The 26,265-nt window shown below is 46.0% G+C and overlaps 1 protein-coding gene across 1 annotated transcript; it reads right to left on the bottom strand.

Moving 5' to 3' along the window:
• Positions 1-805: 805 nt before the first annotated feature.
• KCNV1 (potassium voltage-gated channel modifier subfamily V member 1) lies at positions 806-25,737 on the bottom strand. The gene is made up of 4 exons (XM_084847986.1): positions 25,594-25,737; positions 17,860-18,380; positions 10,414-10,940; positions 806-1,636 (listed from the first exon to the last, which is right to left on the bottom strand). Exons 2-4 carry the CDS (start codon positions 18,339-18,341, stop codon positions 1,125-1,127), a joined length of 1,521 nt encoding a protein of 506 aa, XP_084704112.1. The 5' UTR covers positions 18,342-18,380; positions 25,594-25,737; the 3' UTR covers positions 806-1,124.
• Between the last annotated feature and the right edge of the window lie 528 nt (positions 25,738-26,265).

Below are 26,265 nucleotides of genomic sequence, written 5' to 3'. Positions count from 1 at the left end.
ATGAGCATATTCTATAGCAAAGGGCATCTCACACTGGGCTGGATCCAGAGTTGTGCTCAGCGGAGGTCCACTCACAATGGAGGAAGGGGATGGGGAGCTGATTTTTGCCATTTCCTCCATTCCCCTGCAAAGCTGCTCTGGAGGGTCAGGGGACCCTCCAGAGCTGCATGAGAGGTGGCAGGGGGAAACAGTGAACATGGTTCCCCCCACTTTCCTCCAGCAGGGAGCAGCATCTGCAAGATCTCAGTGCATTCCATGAATGGTTGTTTGCCAAAGGGCCAGTCTGGATCCAGCATGTTATTTACAAAGTGGTGCAGTGTCTTCTGTAATCATTTCAGCACTTTTCTTGCTCTAAGACCTCTATCAATCTCTATCAACATTTTCTGTGTTTAACGATGCTATCCCATGCACACTTACCTGGGAGTAAATGCCACTGAACACTGTGGGATTTATAGCCTAATCCTATACCTGGATCCTGGGAAGTAAATCCCACAGAGAGAGCAGGGATTCAGATGTGCATTGTGGTATATGCTAGAACTGTATATGTTCCATGGTATATGCTAGAACAGATTATGCAAAAAAAAATTAAAATAAAATGGCTAGTGAAGATGTACCGTAGAAGCCTTAACATGGTGGGAAGATTAACGTATGAACTTTAACTCTTCTTAGCTCTTTCTCTGGCTATAAAAATGTAATACAAAGGAAATTTCATAAGGCATAATTTGGTATATTCCCTTTTTATGTTTTTAAATGCCTTTAAAATATTTGCAATTCAAAACAAAGCAGCATAACATGTTTTCATTTTGCTGACACTTTATTTTTGCATATTGGAATGAGCATCAAGGAGTTAGAGCTAAATTGTTGAAAAGATTGTTCTACTTGGAGGGGTCTGCCATTCTATTCCAAGGAAAGATATACATTTTAGGAGACTTCGCATCAGCATAACCTGAGAGTGTTTGCTTTTAATCTGCCTTCAGATTACGCCAGTTGTCATATGCTCAGCGACTTGGAAAAGCAAATTTTTAGGAGAGAATATTGAAGGATTGTTAGCTTTGCATTCGATACTGTATTATCAAAGCTGTCAAAACATTAGACAGCCATTCTAAAATAAAAATGTTTAAAAATCAAAACCAAAACTCATCTCCACCACTACTCCTAGTACTTGTTCTGTCTCGGCTTTTCAGCCTCAACACATCCATGACACTTCGAGCATATATGTCTCGTAAATTAATGTTGAGATTGGAGTCACTGGACATATTCTTGGTGAGCTTCTTTAAGGCTTCACGCTGGCGGAGGGCAGCTTCCTTGATCTTCAGTGTAAAGTAGCAGGCAGAAAAACGGTCATTGATTATGGCTATTGGCAAAGCCAGGACCAGTATTCCTGATAATATACACATAAAGGCAACTATCTTTCCCATTGTTGTGTCTGGTCGAATATCTCCATAGCCAACAGTGGTCATGGAGGTCGTAGCCCACCACCAGGCACAGGGCACACTCGTGAACGTTGTGCCTTTGACACCTTGCTCAACAAAATACTCTACCGTGGAAAAGATGGAGATGCCCACAGAGAGGAAAAGCAAGAGCATGCCAACCTCTTCGTAGCACTGTGCAATGGTCATCGCAAGGGACCGCAAACCTGGAATACAAGACAGGGTTTCAATTGGTGCCACACCCTCTGATTGCCTTCCTTCTTGAGTAAAGAAACATTGGTGGGTCGCTTCGGTCTATCAGATTGTCTCCTTCCCATTAAGCCAGAAATGAATCTTAAGGCAAAGGGTCCACCTGAGCATCCTATCAACTGATAGGAACTTGAAATAGGATGAGATCATCCCAGAGTGCAGGACACGGAATCATGGGCTCAAGTGACAGGAAGCCAGATCCCGGCTGAACATCAGGAAAAACTTCCTGACTGTTAGAGCAATATGACAATGGAACCAATGACCTAGGGAGGTGGTGGGCTCTCCCATGCTGGAGGCATTCAAGATGAGGCTGGACAGCCATCTGTCGGGGATACTTTGACTTGGATTCCTGCACTGAGCAGGGGGTTGGACTCAATGGTCTTGTAGGCCCCTTCCAACCCTACTACTCTATGATTCTATGATTCTGAGATGTACCGGCCATCTAGTCTTTTCCTGAAAGCCTCCCTAGAAGGTGGGTGGCTCCATAGCCTTCTTAGGCCACTTCTTCCAAAGTGTAACTGCTCTTACTGTTAAGATGTTCATTGAAATTATTAATAGACAGCTACTTCCTTGTAGTCCTGCCATTTTTTTTTTTTTAATCATGTGAGAACATAAGGAGGCATGAGCTGGCTTGGTTTAGAAAGAAGTCGATGTCTCTCTTTTACCCTCCCACCCAACATTTTACAGAACACCATTTTGGAAAATGCAAGTGAAATTATAGCATCCTTAAATATCTAATTGCACTGCTGGTGGGCCTGTAGATTAGCAGCAAGAACAACATGTTATGAGACTACCCGGGGAGTGTGATGGAATAGGGTTTTTATTTACTCAGTGATTTTGAGTAAGTCAGGCGAATGTCTCCATGCTCAATCAGCCTTGCATGGATTGCAACCTTCATTGAATAAAATAATTTTAGGTTTGCATTACCAGCTCTAAAGGGCCATGCATATAACCTTCTACCTTTAAACAAGACTACACCTGACAGCTTAAAAAAACATTTTTAAGGAGATCTGTATGTAATGTTTAATGACAAAAAGTGTCAGTCAATCATTTTTGAAACAGGGTTGGAGAACCTGTGGCCCTCCAGATGTTGTTTGACTGCACCTCCCATAAGCCCTAGCCAGCATAGCCAATGGTGAAGGTTGATGGGAGTTTTAGTTCAAAAACATATGGAGGGCCACACATTCATCATCCCAGTTTTAAAAATATGACTTTTCTTCAAGCAATAAAAATACTTATCATCTTTCTCAAAATCTTTAAACACTTCCTAGTATTAGCATTAGCCTAATTGCTCTCATCCAGTATTTAACAAGAGAACAGGCCATATTTAGCGAAGAGGAAATGAAAAGGTTTTGGAGATACAGGACATGAGGTCTCAATGAATGCAAGAGACTCACCGAAACCCAAAGCATGATTTTCCTGACATCGCTAGAAGCTAGTCCTGCCTTAATGGCTGAAGCAGAAAAACAGATCCAGCGTCCTTGATAGTTGGGTGGCAACCAACACCCGGTAATGTAGAACAATTTCTTCCCATGCCTTGGATCCAGTTCTTCTGTATAACCCACACGAGCATTTGCCCTTTTAAAGCAGCAGCATCATGCGCTTGGCTCATATTTCGAAGGTTGGCTCAGGATCCGTTCCGCGTTCCACTGAAGTTATTAAGAGCTATGGCTTATCCAGTGCTCTCCCCATTTTGCATTGGAGGATTCTTGCCTGTGTGAAATAGCTGACTTCCATCTGCTCTATCTCAATGCTAAATGTATATGAAAAAATGAATTTTAGAGGCAGCAACTGCAACTAGGCATACTCAAGAGGACTGCAGGCTCTCTAGGATAGTGCAACATTCAGATGAAAAAGGCCCCAGGAGAAGGGAGGGCAGACTTTTTAGCATTATCGCTTAATGTTATTTGCAGTGGCTTCTTGCAGCGCTTAGTATAGTTAGGGTACAGTCTCTCCCTGCATGGGTGCAACACCCAGATAAGAGGGAGAGCTGGGGATTATAGGAGGACATACACAGGCTGCCCCCATTCTCAATAATGCCCCAGTGTGCTGCAGGAAGGGGAAAGGTTAGGACCCCAGGGGCTATTGAGTTCTATACTAATCCCTATGTTCATGGATAGCTGTGCCCATACACAGAAATGCATTACACCTGAAGTAATCACACATGCATGTTTATCATCAATGACGTCAAGTGACAATGAACATGTATGAATCTATTGCGGATGCTTGCAGCTAGCCACTCGCCTTATCACCTATGATGAATAAAAACTGATTCCAAGGAACCAGGAAGGGAAAATGTTCCTTTTATCTTTAAGTCACCAGTGAGCAACGTTGGTATGCCAAGTAAATATGCATATATATACTCATTCACACATGTACAAGATTTATGGTTCTGTTTCTTCTTCATGCTCACTCTAGCCCTGTTCAGGTGTTCACCTGAATGTGTGAGGGCTTAAAGTGGATAGAGGGTTGGGGCCGTGCACACTGCCCCTGCCACCCTCAGTCCAGATCTTGCTGTATCCAACTGACAAGATCTGAAAGGGAGTTCTACTTGCGTTGGCTTCAACATGAGCAGAACTCTCCGCACGATTGCAGACCCTGCCTTATCAGAGAAGTCTATTCGCATTCAAACAAACATAAGTAGAACTCCCTTTCAGAACTTGCCGATTCAACAGGACAAGGTCAGAACTGAGGCGGGTGGAGACAATGTGCCCAGAGACAGAGGGGGTGGGACCAGCATGTATGACCCCAAACCCACTACACACTTTTAGCCCTCACAGTCCTGAACAATATATTGTAAATTTTTAAATCTATAGATTTATGAACTGGATGTGGTACTGGTAGTCATTAGTTTTATTTTGGAGTATTATCCAGTAGAAGAATTGTGGAAATACATGGTACAGCTGCTGGTGGGCCATTCCTTCATTGGGTAGATTGCTGGTTAATAGTTCAAAGATGTTCAGTTTATCATTCATCAATGGCAGCCAATAGTTAGGAGACGGTATCTTGAGAGATGGGGTTTTCTGTGTTCTGGAACCCCCTGGGTCTGAAGGGATAGGGCAGAGATGCAGCAGGAAAAGCAGTTTGTAGTTGGGAAGTGACAGAAAGAAATCTGTGAGCTTTCAGCTGGATTTAGCTGTAACTGAGGGGGCAACTTGGGAGCTGGTCTTCATTGCTCTGTGGGGTATCCTCTGCCTTGTGGGAGGGCCTGTTTGCCTCTATTTCAGTTCTGTTTCTATATAGCTATCTTCAAATATCTGAAGGGCTGACATGTAGAAGATGAGCAGACTTGCTATCTGTTACTCCAGGGGGCAGACTAGAAGTAATGGGTGGAAATGGCAGGAAAGCAGACATCAGCATAACATTAGGAGAAACTTCCTAATGGTAAGAGCTCTGCCACAGGAGGTGGTGGGCTCTCTTTCACTGGAGAGATTTAAGCAGTGCCTGGACAGCCCTCTGTTCATTGTATCCTACATCAAGCAGCGAGGTTGGTGTGTTGGACTAGATGACCTCCAAGGTCTCTTCCAACGCTGTGACTTGTAAATAAAGTATCATGAAGACAACTTAAATTTACAGTGTCCTCTCAAGTGAAAGAAACTGAACCTGGAAGTACTTGTCTGGCAATTCTCCCCACTTGAAGAAGTGTGTGTGTGTGTGTGTGTGTGTGTGTGGTGGGTGTGTGGGTGTGTGGGGTGGAATAATAAATGAATCCAAGGCAACATTTCAGAAGAGCCGTAGCTCAGTGGTAGAGCACATGCTTTGCATGCACAAGGCCCCAGGTTTGATCCCCGGCATCTCCAGGTAGGGCTGGAAAAACTCCTGCATGAAACCCCGGACAGCTGCTGCCGCCAGTGAGTGTTGACAACACTGGGCTTTTGTTGTTGTTCAGTCGTTCAGTCGTGTCCGACTCTTCGTGACCCCATGGACCATAGCATGCCAGGCCTTACTGTCCTGCGCTCTCTCCCGGAGCGTGCTCAAGTTCATATTCATTGCAGCGGTGATGCCATCTAGCCATCTCATCCTCTGCCGTCCCCTTCTCCTTTTGCCTTCAGTCTTTCCCAGCATCAGGGTCTTTTCCAGAGAGTTTTCTCTTTGCAACACTGGGCTAGATGGACCTATAGTCTGACTCACTATAAGGCAGCTTCCTGTGTTCCTGTGATCCCACCAGCTGAAAATACATAGCTGCTGCAGCTACTATGCCTTCCCATTTGAGAGCTGCATTTAGTTCTTGAACAGAACAGAGTGTATCATCAACTTGCAAGTGTTCAGAATGGCTGCTGTTCATACCAACACCCCCTCCGGACAAATGTTTCCAAATGCCAGTCCAGTTTGATTTGAACAGTAACAAAACAATGGTATGTGGGTATAGCTGAGCCTTGCCAACTTGCTCACTGTTGACAATGAAACTGGCAGACAACAAATGGGGCTAACAGAGCCGTGCAAGGGAGATGAAAGGTGATAGTAGGTGTGTGCAGAAGGAGTTTCTGGCATGTCCATTTAATTGATCTGTGTTAGGCCTGGGGCTCAAAGAGTAGCTGTGGTGTAGCCCATTATTTCTGGGCTGTACCACGCTCCTATGGCTGACATTGATTGCTCATATGGCTAACATTGTTTCTGGACTGTACCACTTCAGATGGCTCATATGGGTAGTGGAAAAACAAAGCAAAACAACAAATCAGATACCCTGCAGAGAGGAAACTAGATGCTAGGGTGAAGTGTTCTAAGCTTCCTAACTTGCTAGCTTTGTATATGTAGGAACATGTGTGTGTTTTTGTTTGTTTGTTTGTTACATTTATATCCCACCTTTTTTCTTCCTTAAGGAACCCAAGGGGGCATACATAATCCTCCTCCATTTTATCCTCACAACAACAACAACCCTGTGAGGTGGGTTGGGCTGAGAGTCTGTGACTGGTCCAAAGTCACCCAGTGAGCTTCCATGGCCGAGTGGGGACTAGAACCCTGATCTCCTGGCTCCCAGTCCAACACTCTAGCCACTACACCATGCTGGCTCTCTGTGGTGTGTGTGTGTGTGTGTGTGTGTGTGTGTATAAAGGAGTTATCAATATGTGGATGACACCCGGTTCTATCTCTCCTTTTCATCAAACCCAGGTGAGGCAGTGGCTGTTCTGAATCAATGCCTGGGTACGGTAATGGACTGGATGAGGGCCAATAAACTGAGACTCAACCTAGACAAGATGGAGGTACTGTTGGTGGGTGGTTTGTCTGCCCAGCTAAGTGATGTTCAAGCTGGAGTGGGTTGCACTCCTCCTAAAGGATCAGGTTTGTAGTTTGGGGGTGCTCTTGGACCCAGAACTGTTGCTTGAGGCATAGGTGGACTCGGTGGCACGGAGCACTTTTTATCAGCTTAGGTGGATATACCAATTACACCCTGATCTGGATGGATAAGCCTAGCTACAGTTATCCATGCTCTGATAACCGTTCATCTGGATTACTGCAATGCTTTATACGTGGGGCTGCCTTTGAAAACAGTCCGGAAACTTCAGCTGGTCCAAAACAGGGCAGCAAGATTGTTAATGGGGTCTGGCCAACATGGTCATATTAGGCCAGTACTTTTCCAGCTGCACTGGCTGCCGGTCCATTTCCAGGCCTGATTCAAAGTGCAGGTATTAACATTCAAAGCCCTAAATGGCCTGGGGCCAGGTTACCTGAAGGATTGTCTCCCTCCCATATATACCTGCCTGGACCCTAAGGATCATCTTCAATGACCCTTCTCTAGGAGTCGCGGTAAAGGAAGTGAGGTGGGTGGTTACTAAGAAGAAGGCCTTTTCTGTTGTGGTGCCCCAGTTGTGCAAGGAGCTTCTTGTGCAAACTCAGCACATGCAGAAAGAAGGCTGATCTCTTCCTTCCCCAGAGCAATTGGAACTAAAATCACTGCCTCCCCCACCCCCAGCATGGCTAGACTTCTTGGAAAGAAGGTTATTATTATTGGCACCAATAATAATTTTTTACGTAAGCATTCTCCCTCTCTCTCACACACACACTCTGATCATCCTTTGGAAGGAAGAGATAAGCCTCTCCTCTCCATGTCCTGCATTCCCAGTAAGGATCCCTCCCCACTCCATCTCTCTAATTACTTAAAATAAAAATGGTGACATAGCTGCAAAATTGGTGTCACATGTAGTTTGGCCTTCCAATGCAGCCCTAAAGGGGAGGAGGCCTAAATAAGTAGCTTTTGTAGTTTTCCCCCCTGTGTGCATGTGAAGGTTTGAGGCCTACAAAGGTAAAGGGAAAAAAGGTCAGGCTTACAGGCCCGGAGTTTTTGTTGGGAGGGGGTATCCCTAAGAGGAACAGTTTCATTTCCCCAGCTACTTTTCAGTTTTATTTCCTCAGTTAAGTTTCATTTCTTCATGTATGAAACAGTACTTTTGGTTTTGAGGGAAGAGGGTATATAGAGTGAGAGAGCCAGTAAGACCAGAGTCGGGGAGATCACAGCCTGAAAAGGAAGTAGGAAGAAGCAGCCTTGAAAAGTCTAAGAACAACTAGAGTAATAGAACTTGCCTTTTGCAACTTTCATTTTCTCTTAAATGCCCTTTGTATCACACAGTTCTATTGTTTAAATACCTTTAGTTGTGATTTGCTTGCTTTAACTTACTAGTAAACTGTTGTGGTTAACCCTGTGTCTAGAGTGTCAATCACCCCACACCTATAGCCTAAACCCCACGTTATTGGGAAGGGGAAGTTAAAAGAAGGAAGGTGGGACTCTTAAGGAGGCAATAGATGCTTAAGGAGTTGCTCAGGGGATCCAAGTCATAGGGGGAACCCTGACAGTGCACTTTTAGTAATTCTTTGATGATTTATTCATTTCAAAAGGGAGGGCAGATCTGAAGAAGATTTAGGGGTGTAAACCTCTGGTATTTCTCTGTCCCAGTGATAGTACATTTATCAGAGGTTCCTTGAAGATAAGATTAGTAAAGGAGGAAATGGGCACCACCACCAATCATGGTCTGCAATGGAAAGCCACAGGAGAGAGAGAATTGGTTGGGTTCTAAGGTGCATTTTCGTTGTATGCAGAGCAATGATGGAGCCCAATAGACCTGACCAGCACCCCAGAACCTGGGCAGGTAGCTTCATGTATTCCTCCTGCATGCACTTATGAGTGATGAAGAGCGGGATAATAGGCAAACAGCGCAGTTGTGTGGACTAACTGAGGACATTTCTCATTAATGTTCTGGTGCTTGTAGAAGAGTAGGGGTAAATTCAGTACAGAACCAGGGAAGAGCAAGGAAAAAGAGCAAGCAAAGGAGCAGTAGATAAGGAGAGCCCAAGTCAATCTACTTGCACCATTTCTGCACAGCATCATTTTCATCAGTTTCCCTCTGGGGATTAGCAGCCCCAATCCCACACCCACCCCATCTCTGCTGCGAAAATGCCTCCGCTACCACCATCTGCCCTCCTCAAAGTAAGTTACTAAGCCTTTGGTAGGGGGAAGGAAGAACTGACTCAGGGTGCATTGTCAGCCTCTGAGCTTTTTGCAGTTATTCAACAAATCAAGTGCTCACAAAGAGCACAAGCCTTTGTGAGTGTTCAGTTTGAATGCTCAACCCCTTTTGGGGGAGCAGAAGGATATTTTTGGATCCCTACTTTCATTCTCGGCCGTGGCCCCCAATTGTGGAATGCTCTCCCCAGTGAGGTCTACCTGGCACTAACATTGTCATTTGCTGTGCCGGTTAAGACTTTCCAGGCATTTGACGGCATATGATGGGGCTTTGAATTTAGTTGTTTACCAGGTCTTGCATTGGTAATTGTTTTTAGCCCTTTTAAATTGTTTTAAATCTTGTCTGTTTGAAACCCCTGCTGAGAGATGCCTTCAGTCTTTTTTAGAAAAAGGCATCTAATAAATTTAACAAATGAAATGGGAAAAAAAAGGTCTGTATCCTACCCCATCTATCTGGTGGGATGCTTGTTTGCCTGCATCTTGGGAATGATGCCAGGGAAAGAGGAGTCAATGGCAAGTTTGGCGACTATGAAGTCTGGCTGGCTACCAAGCCCAGCTACATTTTGTGCACCCTTGCCTATTCAAGATTTAGCTTCCAATGTCCCCCTTCCCTGCTCCCCTCTGGATCGAACAAAAACTGGGGCTGTGCACTGCTTCAGCCCAAATCCCAAATTGGATCGGGGTGTTTTGGGCTGAAGCAGTCTGTTTTCAGAGCGGGTTGGGGGTGACCCGAAGTGGCCTAATCCAGGTAGCTGCCCACCCAACCACGCAAGCCCCTCGCTCCTTACCTAGACCTGTGAGGAGCACCCACAGCCATCGCAGTCTTGGAGGGAGTCACCATGGTGACTCTTCTTCTTCTGGTAAGTGAACGGTGTGTAGATTGCAGCCATAAAGGGGTCTGTAATACTGCATACAGGGCCCCTTTACAGCCACAATCTACACACCATTTACTTACTGGAAGAAGAAGAGTCTCCATTTTAAAAGAAAATGGCAACACCCTCCAAGACAGCAGTGGCTGCGGGCACTCCCCACTGGTCCAAGTAAGGAGAAGCAGGAGGCTTGCATGGCTGGGTGCGGGGCTTGCACAGCTGGGGTGTGTGTGTGGGCTTTGGCTGTCCGAATCTTGTTTTGGATCTGGAGGCCAGCGTAGGTTGGCCTGAGGTGGGTCGGGGCCAATCTGGAAGCTCCAAATCAGCCTCTGGAGTGGGTTGGGGGTTCCCTGCAGAGCCCTAATAGAAACATCATTCCCCAAGAGGCTCCCAGCCCGGGTGGATTTACCTGTTGAATGCCTGCCCAACTTCAACATGCGCAGACCCCTCAGTAGCCTCAACACCTGGACAATGCGACCCATGTTTTCCAGCTCCTGGGAGCTTTGTCTGCCACGCAAGCTCTCCACCAGCAGGGTGATGTAGAAGGGCAAAATAGCTAGAAGATCTATGATGTTTGCTACATTCCTCATGAAGTGGCATCTGTTCCGTACACAGAGGAAGCGCAGGATAAACTCTCCCGTGAACCAGGCGATGCACACATACTCCAGGATGTCCAGGAACTGTGGCGGCAGCCAGCTCAGCTCCACTGAAATCAGGGCCATGTTGGCAATAGAGATGATGACAAAGGCCATGGAGATAGTGCCGAAAGTCCTGGCAGCTACAGAAGACCCAGGTTTTTCCAATATTTCCCAAAGCTTCTGCCTGAAGCCAGGGCAGAGGCCCCCAGAGAATTCTTCCTCCTCATCTTGGGCATCCAGTTCTTCAGCATCTTTCTTGATATCCAAAGCTTCACTCAGTTCTTTGCGTCTGAAGTACCTGTGCAGGGTGGTTGACCACAAGTGTTACATGACCACAAGTCAACACGCGAAACCAATGAAAAACATGTACTGCAGAATTCTGATCCTACACATCATGGAGAACTTCAGTAAGGGAGGTAAAGACTCTATTGCCATAAGCCAGGGGTGGAGAACCTCAGGCCTGGGGGCCAAACCAGCCTTTCATGGTTCCTCAGATGGCCACGCCCTTTCCCCCCAACCACCTTTGTTTGGCGGTTTCCCAGCTTTTGTGCAGTTTTTTCTCCCCATTCTAAAAGGCTGAAGTAGCTCTCCTAAGGCTTAGTTACTGGCAGTGAGAGCTTTAAGCTAAAATACATTGGGATGTTGGTCCCGCCCCCTTTGCCTTCAGCCACACACACCACTGGAATGTGGCCCCCGAGAGCTTCCCTGAAATGGAATTTGACCCTTGGACTGAAAGAGGTTCTGCACCCCCGCAATAAGTTGGAGATGTAGCTATTGTGAGTAGAGCTGTGTGCAGATGGCCTCTTCAAATTCTCCAGACTATTTGTGGGCAGAGAAATTGGGGGCACAGTTTCGCCAGATTTCTCCTAAGGGAGGAGAAATTCTCCAACAGTTTCTCACAGATAGGACTCACTATTGGCAGGGGCTGTAGCACAGGGTTCTTTTTTCCTAAGAGCTTTTGGTTTATTGCTTTGCTTCTCTAGGTGGCAACTGCATCGACTGTGTTGAGGCTTCCACTTTTCTGAGGAAGAATGTTGACTTTCTTGTGGTTTCTGAGCTTATCTAATCTCTGTGAGGTGGCCGAGGGTGCTGTGTGTGTTTTCTCTTTCTATTACACATCTCTTTATTGTTCTGCAGCCTCCCAGGACACCTGCCATTCCTGAACTGAAAAGGGCCCATGGGAGGAATTACCTCATGATGTCTTCCTCATGATAGCTTTAAATTGAAGTGTGGGAAGCTGAGGAGGCTACAAGCTGCCACAGAGATTATTGTACAATGAAAGACAGGACAATCATGCACACTCTTCAGCCACCTCATAAGTAAAGGAAGGACAAGAACCCCAAACCCAACCCATAAGAATTTCTCTGAAATTTCTCCTCCTTTGAATGTCTTTTCAAAAGCAATTTCTTTTCTATCAAATTGAATGAGAATGGTTGAAAAAAAGTGGGAGAAATTTTCGGCACAGCACTAATTGTGAGTGTCTCAGAGGTGTGAAGCTGGATAGTCACCAAAGGTAACATCCCTAAAGTGAACCTAAAAAGGGCACAGCCTCCCTCTTGCCATAAATCCAGTTTTTCTTTAACACACACAACTGCTGAGGAGATACTATTTCAATGCTATGTTGGCCAGCTAGTTTAGCTATCTGACAAAGAACATTACCTCAGCCCACCAGTGGGAGCTCCCTGTTCCTCAGAGGACCCTAGTGCTCAGAGGACCCCCATCCCCCAGATGGGGGATATGTGGCTCAACAACACTACAAGTGAGAAGGATCTTGGAATTGTTGTCGATCACAAATTGAATATGAGCCAACAATGTGATGTGGCTGCAAAAAAGGCAAATGCTATTTTGGGCTGCATTAATAGAAGCATAACTTCCAAATCCTGGGAAGTACTAGTTCCCCTCTACTTAGCACTGGTTAGGCCTCATCTGGAGTACTGTGTCCAGTTCCGGGCACCACACTTGAAGAAGGATGCAGATTGCAGACAAACTGGAGAGGGTTCAGAGGAGGGCAACAAAGATGATCAGGGGACTGGAAACAAAGCCCTGTGAGGAGAGACTGAAAGAACTGGGCATGTCTAGCCTTGAGAAGACTGAGGGGAGATAGGATAGTGCTCTTCAAGTACTTGAATGGTTGTCACAGAGAGGAAGGCCAGGATCTCTTCTTGATCATCCCAGAGTGCAGGACACGGAATAATGGGCTCAAGGAAGCCAGATTCCGGCTGAACATCAGGAAAAACTTCCTGTTAGAGCAATACAACAATGGAACCAATGACCTAGGGAGGTAGTGGGCTCTCCCACACTGGAGGCATTCAAGACGAGGCTGGACAGCCATCTGTCAGGGATGCTCTGAGGATTCCTGCACTGAGCAGGGGGTTGGACTCGATGGCCTTGTAGGCCCCTTCCAACCCTACCATTCTATGATTCTAGTTGTAGCTGGAATCTTACACTCTCGATAATGTTTCAGTGGAGGGACAAGAGAGTAATATACAGTATCATGTAGGGATGTAGGGATTTGTGTAAAATCTGAAAATTCGTGGATTGTCAGGCACCTTTTGTTTCATCGTCCATTCACAGACGGATTCGATTTTTTTTCAATTATGCAGAAAAATACAAAAAATAATTTCGTAAAAGAGTTTGCAACAATTTACATAATTTACCTTAGTATGTAACATTTAGCATATCGCCCCCCATTCTATTCAACTTTCCCCCATGTATATTACCATTCTCAGCAGAAACGTGTGTATTTTCCTATGAATAAATATGCATACATTTTGGGAAAGAAAAAAAAGATCCAGAAGTCCATGGACTCTGTGCAGCCTGAGGAGGTCAGTCCACAGTGGATTCCACAGGCTGGATTCTTAGAAATCTGAGCTCATTTTAGTCCATCTCGAATCTCTCCAGCATCCCTAGTATCATGTATATTTTTTTTCTTTTCTCTGTGTCTTCAATGCGAATTTTGGGGGGTTTATGGCTTGCCAGTTTTGGCAATTTGGGAACTGTTTGGGTCTTTACGATAGCTGCATTTTCTGACGGTTGTTTATTGCATTGGGTGGATTGGTTTTATTGCATGTATATTTTGTTGTTGTAATCTGCTTTAAGTTTTTAAGTTTTTTTTGGAAAAAAAGAGGAGGGATCAGTTTTTAAATTAATTAATAAATAAAATACAGGGAATAAGAACCAGGAAGCAATGCTGGCATATTTGGAAAGAAGGAGCCTCCATCCTAATTTAAGAAGTTGGTGGGCCTAACCTGCAAAGCACATATTCAACACCTGTAACAGTTTAGCCCAACCTGTTGCCCTCCTGATGTTTTAGACTACAACTCCCAACAGTCCTGACCACTGGTCATGCTGGGACTTGTTGGAGTTGAAGTCCAAAGTATCTAGTGGGTAGAAGGAAGGGTTGGGGAAGGCTGATTTAACGCATAATGTGAAATACCAAGAAGTGCCTGTCATTAGGTCATAATTTGCACAGGTCTTGAATCTTTTGTTTCTATTAAAATGTTTTAATGGTCTTAACATAGCTTTTTATTGTTCTATCTTTCTTGCTCACCGCTCCAAAATCTTTTGATGTGGAGTGGTATATAAATATGGTAAATAAAATAAATAAATACATCTAATTTTGAAGGAAGGGAAAGGCATGGTAAAGACAGCATCCCTTTGCTGAGCATCTTTTCCTCAGCCCCCCTGAGTCAGAGGGAGCTACTTCTGGGCAGCCTTGAACTCCAACACCTCTTGTTTGAGAAAGGAGAGTCCCCTGCGATCAATTCCCCCATCTCACCAGTGATATGAAAAAGTTCTGGATCACAGTTCTACTTCCTATGCCAGCAGTGCAAACAGGAGGGGAAGAGTTGGTATGGGAAGTAAACACTTGATCCGTAATGCATGATGTCTACATGTACCAGTGCAGCATGGGAATCTACTACAGCCAGGAGTTTTGCCATGGCAGCCATAGATAGATGGTAAATTGTTAAGTTGAAAAAATTGTATTTTTATAGAGCATATATGACAGAAAGGGGGATCTTGAAGACATGAGGTTACCAAGTTATTAAGGCACCCAGCAAGTCAGCTTTGTAGTCAACATGATCTTAGATCTTGTATATGATCTTAGTCAGCAAGCTGTGCTGTATCCCTTTCCTCCTCCTCACATGACAGAAGCATCTCAACAGGCTACTGAGTTAAGTGACCCTGGAACTTTATTCTTGGAGAATATTTCCACCCAGATAAGATGGACCTTTTCCTATTGCATGTGGCTGGGTGTGCTCGCTTGGGTCATCGGCCAAGCAAAGTTCTTCACAGACCAGCTTTCCCAGTTGTGGCACATGCTGTGGTCTATGGGATTTGTTCTCCCTCCAAGATTAATAGCAGCAGTGTGGGGAAAATAAATGCTCATCACAAAAATCACTATAACCTGGCTTGAATTTTCCCAGATACTTCCCCCGTCCCTTCTGCTATTCCCTTCCACTTGTAACCTTCGAGTCCCTATCCATCAACACATCTGAAGTGTCGAACTTGACTGACTGCCACCCCATATTGTAGTCTTCCCCCACCTAGTGTTCTCCAAATGTGTTGGATGACAACTGCCATCACCCACAGTCATCTAGGGATGATGGGAACTGTAGTCTAACACACCTGGAAGGCGCCAGGCTGGAGAAAGCTGCCATACTGGATCTCCACTGCTGCTCCTTCAAAAATGAGTTACTACTGAACTCAACCACTCCTCCAGTTCTCGGTCATGTTGCTGCCGCAGGCAGGCAGGCAGGCAGGCAGTTCATGTCGGTGCCGCCCAGCCTACTACCTCATGCATATTCCCTTCATCTGTGTTCATCCACGCAGCCAAATGAATCCATCTAACCCACAGGTGGGCAGATGTCAGGCTTGCTGGAAATATTTTTTTTTTTTACTACAGTGCCAAGGTCTACAAAACTACACCAGTCTACACAGCTGATTTAATGCAGAGGGAGAGTACATTGGGGTCATTTGTGACAGATGACTCTGATACCAATCTGCAGCAACCCTGCAGCTTCTCACTGGAAATGGCATGTTTCGGGAGAGTTGTTTTAGTGCGTTGTTTGCCTCAAATGCCGCTCCAGAGCGGTTGCGCTGTAGTGTGCCCCACCCCCGCATTTCATCCTGGCTGTGCCTATTTCTGCGATCTGGCAGTGACCTGGTTTAGGGGTGGGCCCCCCTCCCCCTCCCCCTCCCCCTCCCCCCCCATTTCCTCTTTTCTCCCATTCACAGTAGGGCTGCTTTCACAACAAATAGCTTCCTTTTCCCATTCATAACAGCAGTAGCGCTATTTCATTCACAATAGTGGAGTAGCCAGTTTATACATAGTGCATAATAAAGACATAGTGCACTACACAGAGTAGAAGGAGAAAGGGCAGCCAGTAGCAGGAGCCTGCAGCGGTGGTATTTTGCAGTGGTGTTACTGCGATACACTTACAACTAAAGAATACACAGGGGGAAAAGAGAAAGGGCAGCCAGTAGCAATAGCCTGCAACAAAAGGAATTTCACAATACACTTACAATGAAGGAAAACACAGGGGGAAAGGAGAAAGGGCAGCCAGTACAGCATGGAAAGGGCTGGGAACAAGCCTCCCGAATAATCGAATTGCACTGGGTCACCCCTTCAGAGTAACACAGCAGTTTGTTTTCCATTCACAGATAGAAGCCTCTGATTCATTCATGCATTCATTCCTCAGTCATGCTGCTTCTCCCTTTCAGAATAGTCCTGTGTGTGTGCAATTTTCCTGTGTATTTGTGAGCAAGAGGAGGAGGCTTAGTGCAGGGTTGGGGAAGTGGAAGCAACAGCAGCAGCAACTGCTGCTGACTGCAGAGCGCTAGCAGAGGGAGGCAACTCCGGCCCTTTCCCTCCATGCCGGACCTAGGCACCTCCTGTCTGCCCGTCCATCCTTGGATTTCAATACTGCTGGTTCCCGGTTGGTGGATGTGATGGGGAGAGGTGTAGTGTAAACTACCTGGCATTACTTATCTCTTCCATTACACTTCCCTGAGCAGTACAGCATGGAGACGGACAGGAAGCAAACCTCTCTCATTGGCTGAGCAGTATCTATGGGGTTGATGACATTCACATCTACTAGCCCACCCAACCACAAAGTAAGGCAGATTAAAGGGCAGTTTGACTTGTGAAAAGCGGGTTCTAAGGTAGCATTTACTCCACATTTTGCTTCATGTGCCCCTACTTACTTACTTATTGCATTTATATCCCTCCATTTTCCTTCTTGCAAGGAACCCAAGGCGGCATACATGATCCTCCTCCTCTCCCTTTTATCCTCACAACAACAACCCTGTGAGGTAGGTTGGGCTGAGAGTCTGTGACTGGCCCAAAGTCCCCCAGTGAGCTTCAGGGCCAAGTGGGGACTAGAACCCGGATCTCCTGGCTCCCGGTCCAACATTCTCACCACTATACCACACTGGTGGACCAAAGCTGACTTCATGAAAATCCAGATAATACGAGAAGTGCTTATCCTTCCATTTTCATGTAGATGACCAGAGACGGGAAAAAAATGGCAGCTCAGGTGGCAGAGTTAATTACCTACTGCACCCCGTGAACCAGACACAAGGATATATATAGAAATCTACATGCGAGTGACCATAGGAAATCTAAAACATTACTCCAAGGCAGTGGAGGCTGGTGGCTCTGATTTCAGTGGGGCTGTGAATCCACTTTGGGTTTCAGTCAGAACCAGTCAGAACTCTAAAGGAGCTATCGAAGGTTCTGAAGCCATTTTAAGCCACTAGTCTCCACTCCTCCAGGGCATGGTCTGAAGGCACCTGACGCAGCCACCTTGTTGAAGCTAAGCAGATATGGGTCTGGTTGGTGCTTGGAGGGGAGTCCACCTGGGAACCATACGTAGCCAGTTTGAATTCCAGGATGGAAGAAAGGTGGGATATAAATATGATAAATAAATAAAACAAATAAAACTGGCCAGCAGAACTAAAGGAAGATCTAGTGAAAAACAATCAATGAGTACTCCTATTTTACAGGTGAGGAATACTGAGGCCGAGAGATAAGAAATTAGCACAAGGCCAGCCATGGCAGAAGTTTGTTATTTGTTTGCTTTTTAATCCCCTTGTTCTTGTTAAAGTCAGAACTCCTTAGAGATCTACTGCAAACCACCCAGAGATCTACATTCTTCCCACCTTGATCCAAGACGCCCTACTGGATTTCTACCCACTGACAACAGAACGCCCACCTGTCCCTGCAGCAAGAGTCTATGCTGAGCTCGTCCAGCCCCCAGTACCGGATCTCCTGCAGGAAAGAAAGGGCACACAGCTGATCCATAACATGTAGCCGGCCGGTCTGGTAATAATTATGGATGTAGCTAAATGCCTGAGAGCTACGATCAAAGAAATACTCGTTCTCCACCAAGTTGGCATCGTCGCAGAGGTCCAGGAGGCTGGAAGCCACATCCCGGGCGGCTGATACCACCACAGCCAGCTTGCCCAGGCGAGTGTCCGGGTAGCAGCACAGCTTTTGCTGGGACAGCACGAAGCGGGCACCTCCCACATTGATGGTGATGCAGTCCAACGAAGGGGCCACCCGCTGCAGCAAGGATCCAGGCTCCTCCTCACTACAGAAGACGCTGGACTCTAGGGACCCCAAGGACGTGCTCTCATCCAGCTCCTCTGCAGATGCCCCAGAAGAAAGGGACAGGCAGCAAGGAGGTGACTTCATCCTTCAGCTGCCAGAAGCAGCCGCCACCTTCTCTCTTTCCTAGGGGGGGAAATTTATTTATTTATTTATTTATTTCATTTCTATACCACCCAATAGCCGAAGCTCTCTGGGCGGTTCACAAAAATTAAAACCAAACAGCACAGAATAAAACAATACAAAATATATAAAACACTGAAACCACAGTATAACAATGCAACCAGAACAAAACCTAGCAGAGGTGCAGGGATTTAAAATACAGATTTAAAACAGCAAAGCTAAAAGTCTAAAAAGCTAAAATGCTAAAATGCCTGGGAAAATAAAAAGGTCTTCACCTGGCACTGGAAAGAATACAATGTAGGTGCCAGGAGAACCTCACTAGGGAGCTCATTCCACAGCCGGGGTGCCACAGCAGAAAAGGCCCTCCTCCTAGTAGCCACCTGCCTTTCTTCCTTTGGCAGGGGCTCATGGAGAACGGCCACTGAGGATGATCTTAAAGTCCAGGCAGGCACATATGGGAGGGGGCAATCCTTCAGATAACCTGGCCCCAAGCCATTATGGGCTTTGAATGTTAATACCAGCACTTTGAATCGGGCCCGGAAATGGACTGGCAGCCAGTGCAGTACATACTGGCGTAATATGAGCTCATTGGCCAGTCCCTGTTAACAGTCTTGCTGCCCTATTTTGGACCAGCTGAAGTTTCCGGACCGTTTTCAAAGGCAGCCCCACATATAACGCATTGCAGTAATTGAGACGAGAAGTTATCAGAGCATGGATAACTGTAGCTAGGCTATCTCTGTCCAGATAAGGGCGTAGTTGGTATACCAGCCTAAGCTGATAAAAAGTGCTCCGTGCCACTGAGTTCACCTGTGCCTCAAGTGACAGTTCTGGATCCAAGAGCACCCCCAAACTATGAACGTGATTCTTTAGGGGGAGTGCAACCCCCTCCAGAACAGGTTGAATATCACCTAGCCGGGCAGATGAACCACCCACTAACAGTACCTTTGTCTTGTCTGGATTGAGTTTCAGTTTATTGGCCCTCATCCAGTCCATTACCGTGCCCAGGCCCTGATTCAGAACAGCCACTGCCTCACCTGGATTTGATGAGAAAGAGAGGTAGAGCTGGGTGTCATCTGCATATTGATGGCACCTCAGCCCACACCTCTGGATAACCTCCCCCAGCGGTTTCATGTAGATGTTAAACAGCATGGGGGATAAAACAGAGCCCTGTGGAACCCCATGGCACAATTGCCATGGCACAGAGCAATAATCCCCCAGCACCACCTTCTGGAATCGGCCATCCAAGTAGGAGCAGAACCACTGTAGTGCAGTGCCTCCAACTCCCAACCCAGACAACCTGTCCAGAAGGATACCATGGTCGATGGTATCGAAAGCCGCTAAGAGGTCCAGGAGAATCAACAGGGTCGCACTCCCCCGTCCCTCTCCCGGCAGAGGTCATCCCACAGGGTGACCAGGGCAGTTTCCATTCCAAAACCAGGCCTGAAGCCCTATTAAAATGGATCTAGATAATCCGTTTCATTCAAGAGTGCCTGGAGCTGTCCTGCAACCACCCGCTCAAGCACCTTGCCCAGGAAGGGGATGTTGGCCACTGGCCTATAATGGTTAACATTCCTCCAGGTCCAGGTTAGGCTTTTTCAGGAGTGGTCTAATTACTGCCTCTTTTAAAGCGGCAGGCACCACTCCCTCTCTCAAGGAGGAATTTACAACCTCCTGGACCCAGCCGGACAACCCCTCCTTGTTTGATTTAATAAGCTATGAAGGGCAAGGGTCAAGCACACAAGTGGCCGATCAGACTTGGCCAAGCACCTTGTCTGCATCCTCAGGCCTCAATAATTGAAACTCATCCAACCGAACTGGACCAGACGGTGCTCTGAATGCCTCTACCAATGGAACTGCATTAATCGTGGTGTCCAATTCATGGCAAATCTGAGCGAATTTATCCTCAAAGTGCTGCACAAACTCGTGGAAGAAAAATGATCACAGATTAAGGTGGAAGAGCCCATTCTGGGGGAAGGGAACCGAATTACAATGATGGCCATTTTGGGGCGGGGGGGGTGAGAGTTTCCTCAAATATCCCCAAGATCAGGCCTGTTGGTATTATTTTCATTCATCACCACACTGTAGAAGTGTAGAAATTAGGATGCGTCAACTTTGGCCAACCTGGTGGCCTCCAGATGTGTTGGACTACAACTCCCAGCATCCTCAAGCCAGCCATGCATGGGAGTTGTATTCCAACACATCTGGAGGGCGCCAGCTTGAGCAAGGCTGGATTACAGGATAACAACTGCAAGTTTTGTTTTTAAAAATGGGGGTGGAGGTTGGTTTCTAGCCACTATGCTTGTGAAAATAAGTCACAGAGGAGAGTCGATGGGATGTCGAGTGGGTAGGGTGTGGAACTCCTATGCTCTATATCAGCTTTTCCCAACCTGGTGCCCTCCAGATGTGCTGGACTGCAACTCCCATCATTCCTAGTTAGCATGGCCAATGGCCAATCTATATATTCTTACTCCTCTTAAGTGGTTAGTAGAAGCAGCTGGCCACAAGCCAAAAGCTTGAGGATATTATTACAGTGTGAGATAGAAACATTTTAAATAACTATTTTAAAAATAAAAACTTAATTATTCAAGTTTCAGAATGTGGTTTCTTGGGGTGCAAAATCTACATTTTCTTGGCACAGAATATGGATTCCTGAAATCTGGCATGGTGTCCTAGGGCTTTTCCAGATGAGGCTTTTTGCAGGTCACTTTACTGTGTCTTCTGCTCCTGAATTCTTTGTGGGATTAAGACTTTGCACCCAGAGAAACCATATTCTGAAACCTGAATAATTATGTTTTTATTTTTCTGGGTTTTTTCCTCTACACATATTTTTCCCCCAGGGTTTTTTCTTCTCTGCCTTTCTACATGTTCTACTACATAACCTCTAGGTGGTTCTGTGGTATAGTAGAATTGCACAACTACACAAGCATTTCATTCCACCATTCCTCAAAATGCCAGACTTTCCCCCCTGTGAAAATGCTTGGAAAGCACAGGAGAGGCCCTGGACGATGACCATGTCTCTAATGCACCTGCAAACTACCGTGAATGAGGAATGGTGAGCGCACAATAAAAGCATCAACTAGCAAAGCTCCTAGTATACTCCCTCCCCCCAAATAATTTTAAATCAGGTTTTACAAGACTGCTGCCTATGGCCCTATTTAGATGCCCCCTCCCAATGCACAATTAGAATAGCATGCAGGGGAGAGCGAGGACAAGTGTGTTGGCCCTACCTGCACCATCCCATCTTCACCAGCCATCTCCACAACTCTCCATGTACTGGAGGTGCAACAGAGTTCAGAATTCTGAACTCTCAGAACCACTGTCTATTCACTTTGAGAAATCATGGAGGACGGGTGACATGCCAGGTGACTGAAGGAGGGCTAATGTTGTCCCTATCTTCAAAAAGGGCAAAAAGGAGGAACCTGGGAACTACAGACCAGTCAGTCTGACATCAATCCCTGGGAAAATCCTGGAGCAAATGATAAAGCAATCCATCTGTAAGCACCTTGAAAACAACACAGTGATTACTCGAAGCCAACATGGATTTCTCAAGAACAAATCCTGCCAGATGAATCTGATCTCATTTTTTGAGCAAGTAACCTCCCTTGTGGACTGTGGGAATGCTGTGGACGTAATATACCTCGACTTCAGCAAAGCTTTCGGCAAAGTGCCCCATGATATCCTGATGAGCAAACTAGCTCAAAGTGGACTAGATGAAACAACGATCCGGTGGATCCACAGTTGGCTACAGAATCAGACTCAAAGAGTGCTTATCAATGGGACCTTCTCAAACTGGGGAGAGGTAATGAGTGGGGTACCGCAGGGCTCAGTCCTGGACCCAGTGCTCTTCAACATTTTTATTAATGACTTGGAGGAGGAGGTGCAGGGAATGCTGATCAAATTTGCAGATGACACAAAATTGGTCGGGATAGCTACTACCTTGGAAGACAGAAACAAAATTCAAAATGATCTTGATAGACTGGAGCGCTGGGCAGAAAACAACAGAATGACATTTAATAGGGATAAATGCCAAGTTCTGCACCTAGGAAAAGAAACCAAATGCACAGTTACAAGATGGGGGGTATGTGGCTCAACAACACTACAAGCGAGAAGGATCTTGGAATTGCTGTAGATCACAAGCTGAATATGAGCCAACCATGTGATGTGGCTGCAAAAAAGGCAAATGCTCTTTTGGGCTGCATTAATAGAAGCATAGCTTCCTAATCCAGGGAAGTACTAGTTCCCCTCTGCTCAGCACTGGCCTCATCTGGAGTACTGTGTCCAGTTCTGGGCACCACATTTTAAGAAGGATGCAGACAAGCTGGAGAGGGTTCAGAGGAGGGCAACAAAGATGATCAGGGGACTGGAAACAAAGCCCTATGAAGACAGACTGGAAGAACTGGGCATGTTTAGCCTTGAGAAGAGAAGACTGAGGGGAGATATGATAGCACTGTTCAAGTACTTGAAAGGTTGTCACAGAGAGGAAGGCCAGCATCTCTTCTCGCTCATCCCAGAGTGCAGGACACGGAATAATGGGCTCAAGTGACAGGAAGCCAGATTCTGTCTGAACATCAGGGAAAACTTCCTCATTGTTAGAGCAATACGATGCATGAATATGAACTGATGCATGCATAAGCTCTTGTATTTAGTACTGTTATAATACTTTGTAGTAAAAGACAAAAAGACAAAATCTTGTCTGAGAGAGTCTCTTAAGAACTAGAATTCTGTACTAATATCAGAGTGAAGTACTGAACTGGCTCTAGTTGTTTTCTGGTTGTAAGAGAAATCTGATTGCATACACAGTGGACAGGTGATCAGTGGTTGCCAACGTACAGACAATATAGTTTGAGAGAATCTCTGAACCAGGACATATGCCACACATCCACTGCAATGCAGGTGGGGGCAGTTATGCCCAGCTCCAGTGGTGAGGCGGAGCTAGTGCTCTGCCAAATTCTGTCCTCCAATTTCCGGAAAGCTTTCTCCCCCCATGAAAGAAGCTTCCATTGTTCTGCCTCATTCAGGATGTTTTATGATTTATGTTTGCAGTGTTTTTGAGCTTACCTAATCACAGCTAAACTCCCAGGCTGCCTGCACATCCTGACCTGGAAAAGCCCTATGGGAGGAATTACATCATGGTGCTTTAAACTGGGCTTTAATTGAAGTCTAGGAAGCTGAGGAGGTCACAGGCTGCGGGAGAGAAGTTTGCACAATGAGACACTTGTGCTCACTCCTTGGCCACCTCCTAAATAAGGAAAGCCCAAGAAACTCAAACCCAACCCATGAGAATTTCTCCGAAATTTCTTCACCATTGAATTTCTTTTGGGAAGCAATTTCTCCTCTATCAAGTTGAATGAGAATGCTTGAAAAAAAAGTGGGAGAATTTTTCAGCACAGCAGTACTTTCTATGCTTTTAGAAAGATTTTCCTTCCCTCTCTTCCCCAATTCTTTTCCAAACCTTATCTTTTTTATATTTTTGCTGCACCACTTCATTTCCAGCCAGAAATTCTGGACCCACCTGTATTTTGACAGTCTTCCTCTGGGGCAGCATAAGATGGCCTACCTGGAGCGATCCCATTACAGCTTTGCCACCAAGCTACAGGCTAGGTCAGGCTGGCAGATAGCCACTTGCTCCAAATCATCTTTAAAGGGTTTTAACACAGCTCTCCCTGGTGAATGTCCAGCACTCTTTCCACGCCATCACTTGGCATTCATATTGTGCTGTGCAACATGACAGAACCTCGGAAACAGAGCACGTCTGGGGAGTGCTTGCCTAATGAAAAATGTTGACTTTTCTTCTGATTATTATTTTGAATCAGAGACCATCTAGGAAATGCTTCCTAGAAGTACGCCATGATGTTTGGGGATGACCATTCACTAGAGCCAAGGAAACCCTCTTGACCTCTTAGACTACTAAACAATCCCATGTGATTAAGAAAAAGATATTACATAATTGCTGGTTCTATTAACACATCACTAAAATGATAGCATTGGCTATTAGTCTAGCTGTGTGCTTATTATGTTTCCTCTTTGGAGTTTATTTAATAAGAGTAGCTTCCTTTTCAGCATAATTCAGCATTTAGCCTGCAACCCTATGCACATCTATCTGGGAGTAAGCCCCACTGAACACAGTAGTACTTACTTCTGTGTAAGCATGAGTAGGATTGTGCCATTAATCTGTATTCCTCCGGCAAGGAACATACATTTTCATGGCCATTAACGACCCTTTTAAAACTGGCTTATTTTAATTAATCGTTCACAGTCTCTGTCTTCTTTTGTGTCTTCTGTAGATTACAAGCCATTCTTTTTGGCTTTAAAAAGAAAATGTCCTGCACCTAGTGTAATATTAGAGACTTAATAATAATAAATGACATACATTTTTTATCAACATGGCCCTTAATCAAATTGCATCATCAGTAAAGCAAAACAAATAGCAAAGTTAGATAGAAATGATCATTTAAAAAAAATGTTAAAATCGATTAGCAATGCTTACAGTGTATTCTGACAAACTGTGAAGCAATTCAGTGTCTCTTTGCTGATCCAGTGGGTAGAATCCAATGTTAGTTCTACATAGAGTAGACCCACTGAAATGAATGGGACTTTAGTCATGTCTAACCTACATCCTATTCATTTCAATGGATCTACTCTATGTAGGGCTAACTTTGGATACTACCCAGTGACAGCACAATCCTTTACTTGAAAGTAAGCTCAATTGAGTTCAATGGGGCTTACTCTCTTAGTAAGTGTGCACTGGATTTCAGCCTGAAAAAGGCTGCATCAATCATCTGAAATGCAACCGTCAAAAGCTGCTTTGAAATGATGTTTAAGAACTCTTAAGGAATTGATAAGTGATGCTTCGAGGCTGTAGAACTCGGTGCACATTTACCAAGGAGTTAGTCCCATTAAACACAAACGGGCTTACTTCCGAGTAAGCACGCAAAGGATTGCGCTGTCAGTGTCCACGCTACCTGCAAAAAAGAAAAAAAAAACCTCAGTCCAAAAAGTACCAGACGGTACTTTGTATTCCATCCTTCCCCAATCTGGTTCCCGCCAGATGTTCTGGATTACAACTCCCAGCATTCCCGACCCTTCACCACGCCGGCTGGGGCTGATGGGAGTTGTAGTCCCAAGCATCAGGAATGCACTAGGTTGGGGAATGCTGTGTGTAATCGAGCCATCCCCCCACCCCCAGGACAGAAGCACAAGGCGACACGCCGCTTACCTTCCTCCCCTCCCGCTGCCCCACGGACATCTGGGCGGCTGCTAAAGCGGCCGCTGCCTTTCCTCGGCTCGGTCTCGGTTGACGGGCGGGCGCCTTGCGAGGGCGCCGGCTCGTCTGAAGAGCGCCTCTCCCCCGACGCGCTCTGCCAGCGGCTCTCAACTTCTGCGGGAGTCTTTCGACGGCGCTTCTTTGCTGGTCACGTGAGCGGGCCGGGGAACAAATCAGCGCGCAGCTCCTGGGCGAAAAATATACATCCTTCCCTCATCATCATCATCAGCAGCAGCAGCAAGAGGGCTGAGCTCACCGAACCGGGCTTCTTTGGCAAGGGCCTGGACCAACCAGTGGAGGCTGGTGGCTCCAACTTCGGTGGGGCTACATGCCATTGAAGATTTCAGTCAGAACCAGCCAGAACTCCAGAGAAGCTATCCAAAGCGCTGAACCTAACCCCTCAAATAGGTCCAGCGCCTTGGATATCCCCTTTAGAATTCTGGATGGGTCTAACTGAAACCCGGAATGGAATCACAGCCCCACTGACATTGGAGCCACCAGCCTCCACTGGGCAAGGATCTTTCCCCAGCCTGTCTTTGCGCCACCAGCAACTGAATACTGGGCTCTCGGCGTGCAGCAGGACCCGTCCTTTGCTGCCGCTGCCGCCGAGTTGCGCAGCCCAAC

This window comes from Heloderma suspectum, chromosome 4 (assembly GCF_057233095.1).
Source record: "Heloderma suspectum isolate Gila_16-S chromosome 4, 16-S_ref, whole genome shotgun sequence".
In the NCBI taxonomy this organism is placed as follows: Eukaryota; Metazoa; Chordata; class Lepidosauria; order Squamata; family Helodermatidae; genus Heloderma; species Heloderma suspectum.
The sequence above is the reverse complement of the archived record's forward strand: the minus strand, read 5'-3'. Positions and strand labels throughout refer to the sequence as shown.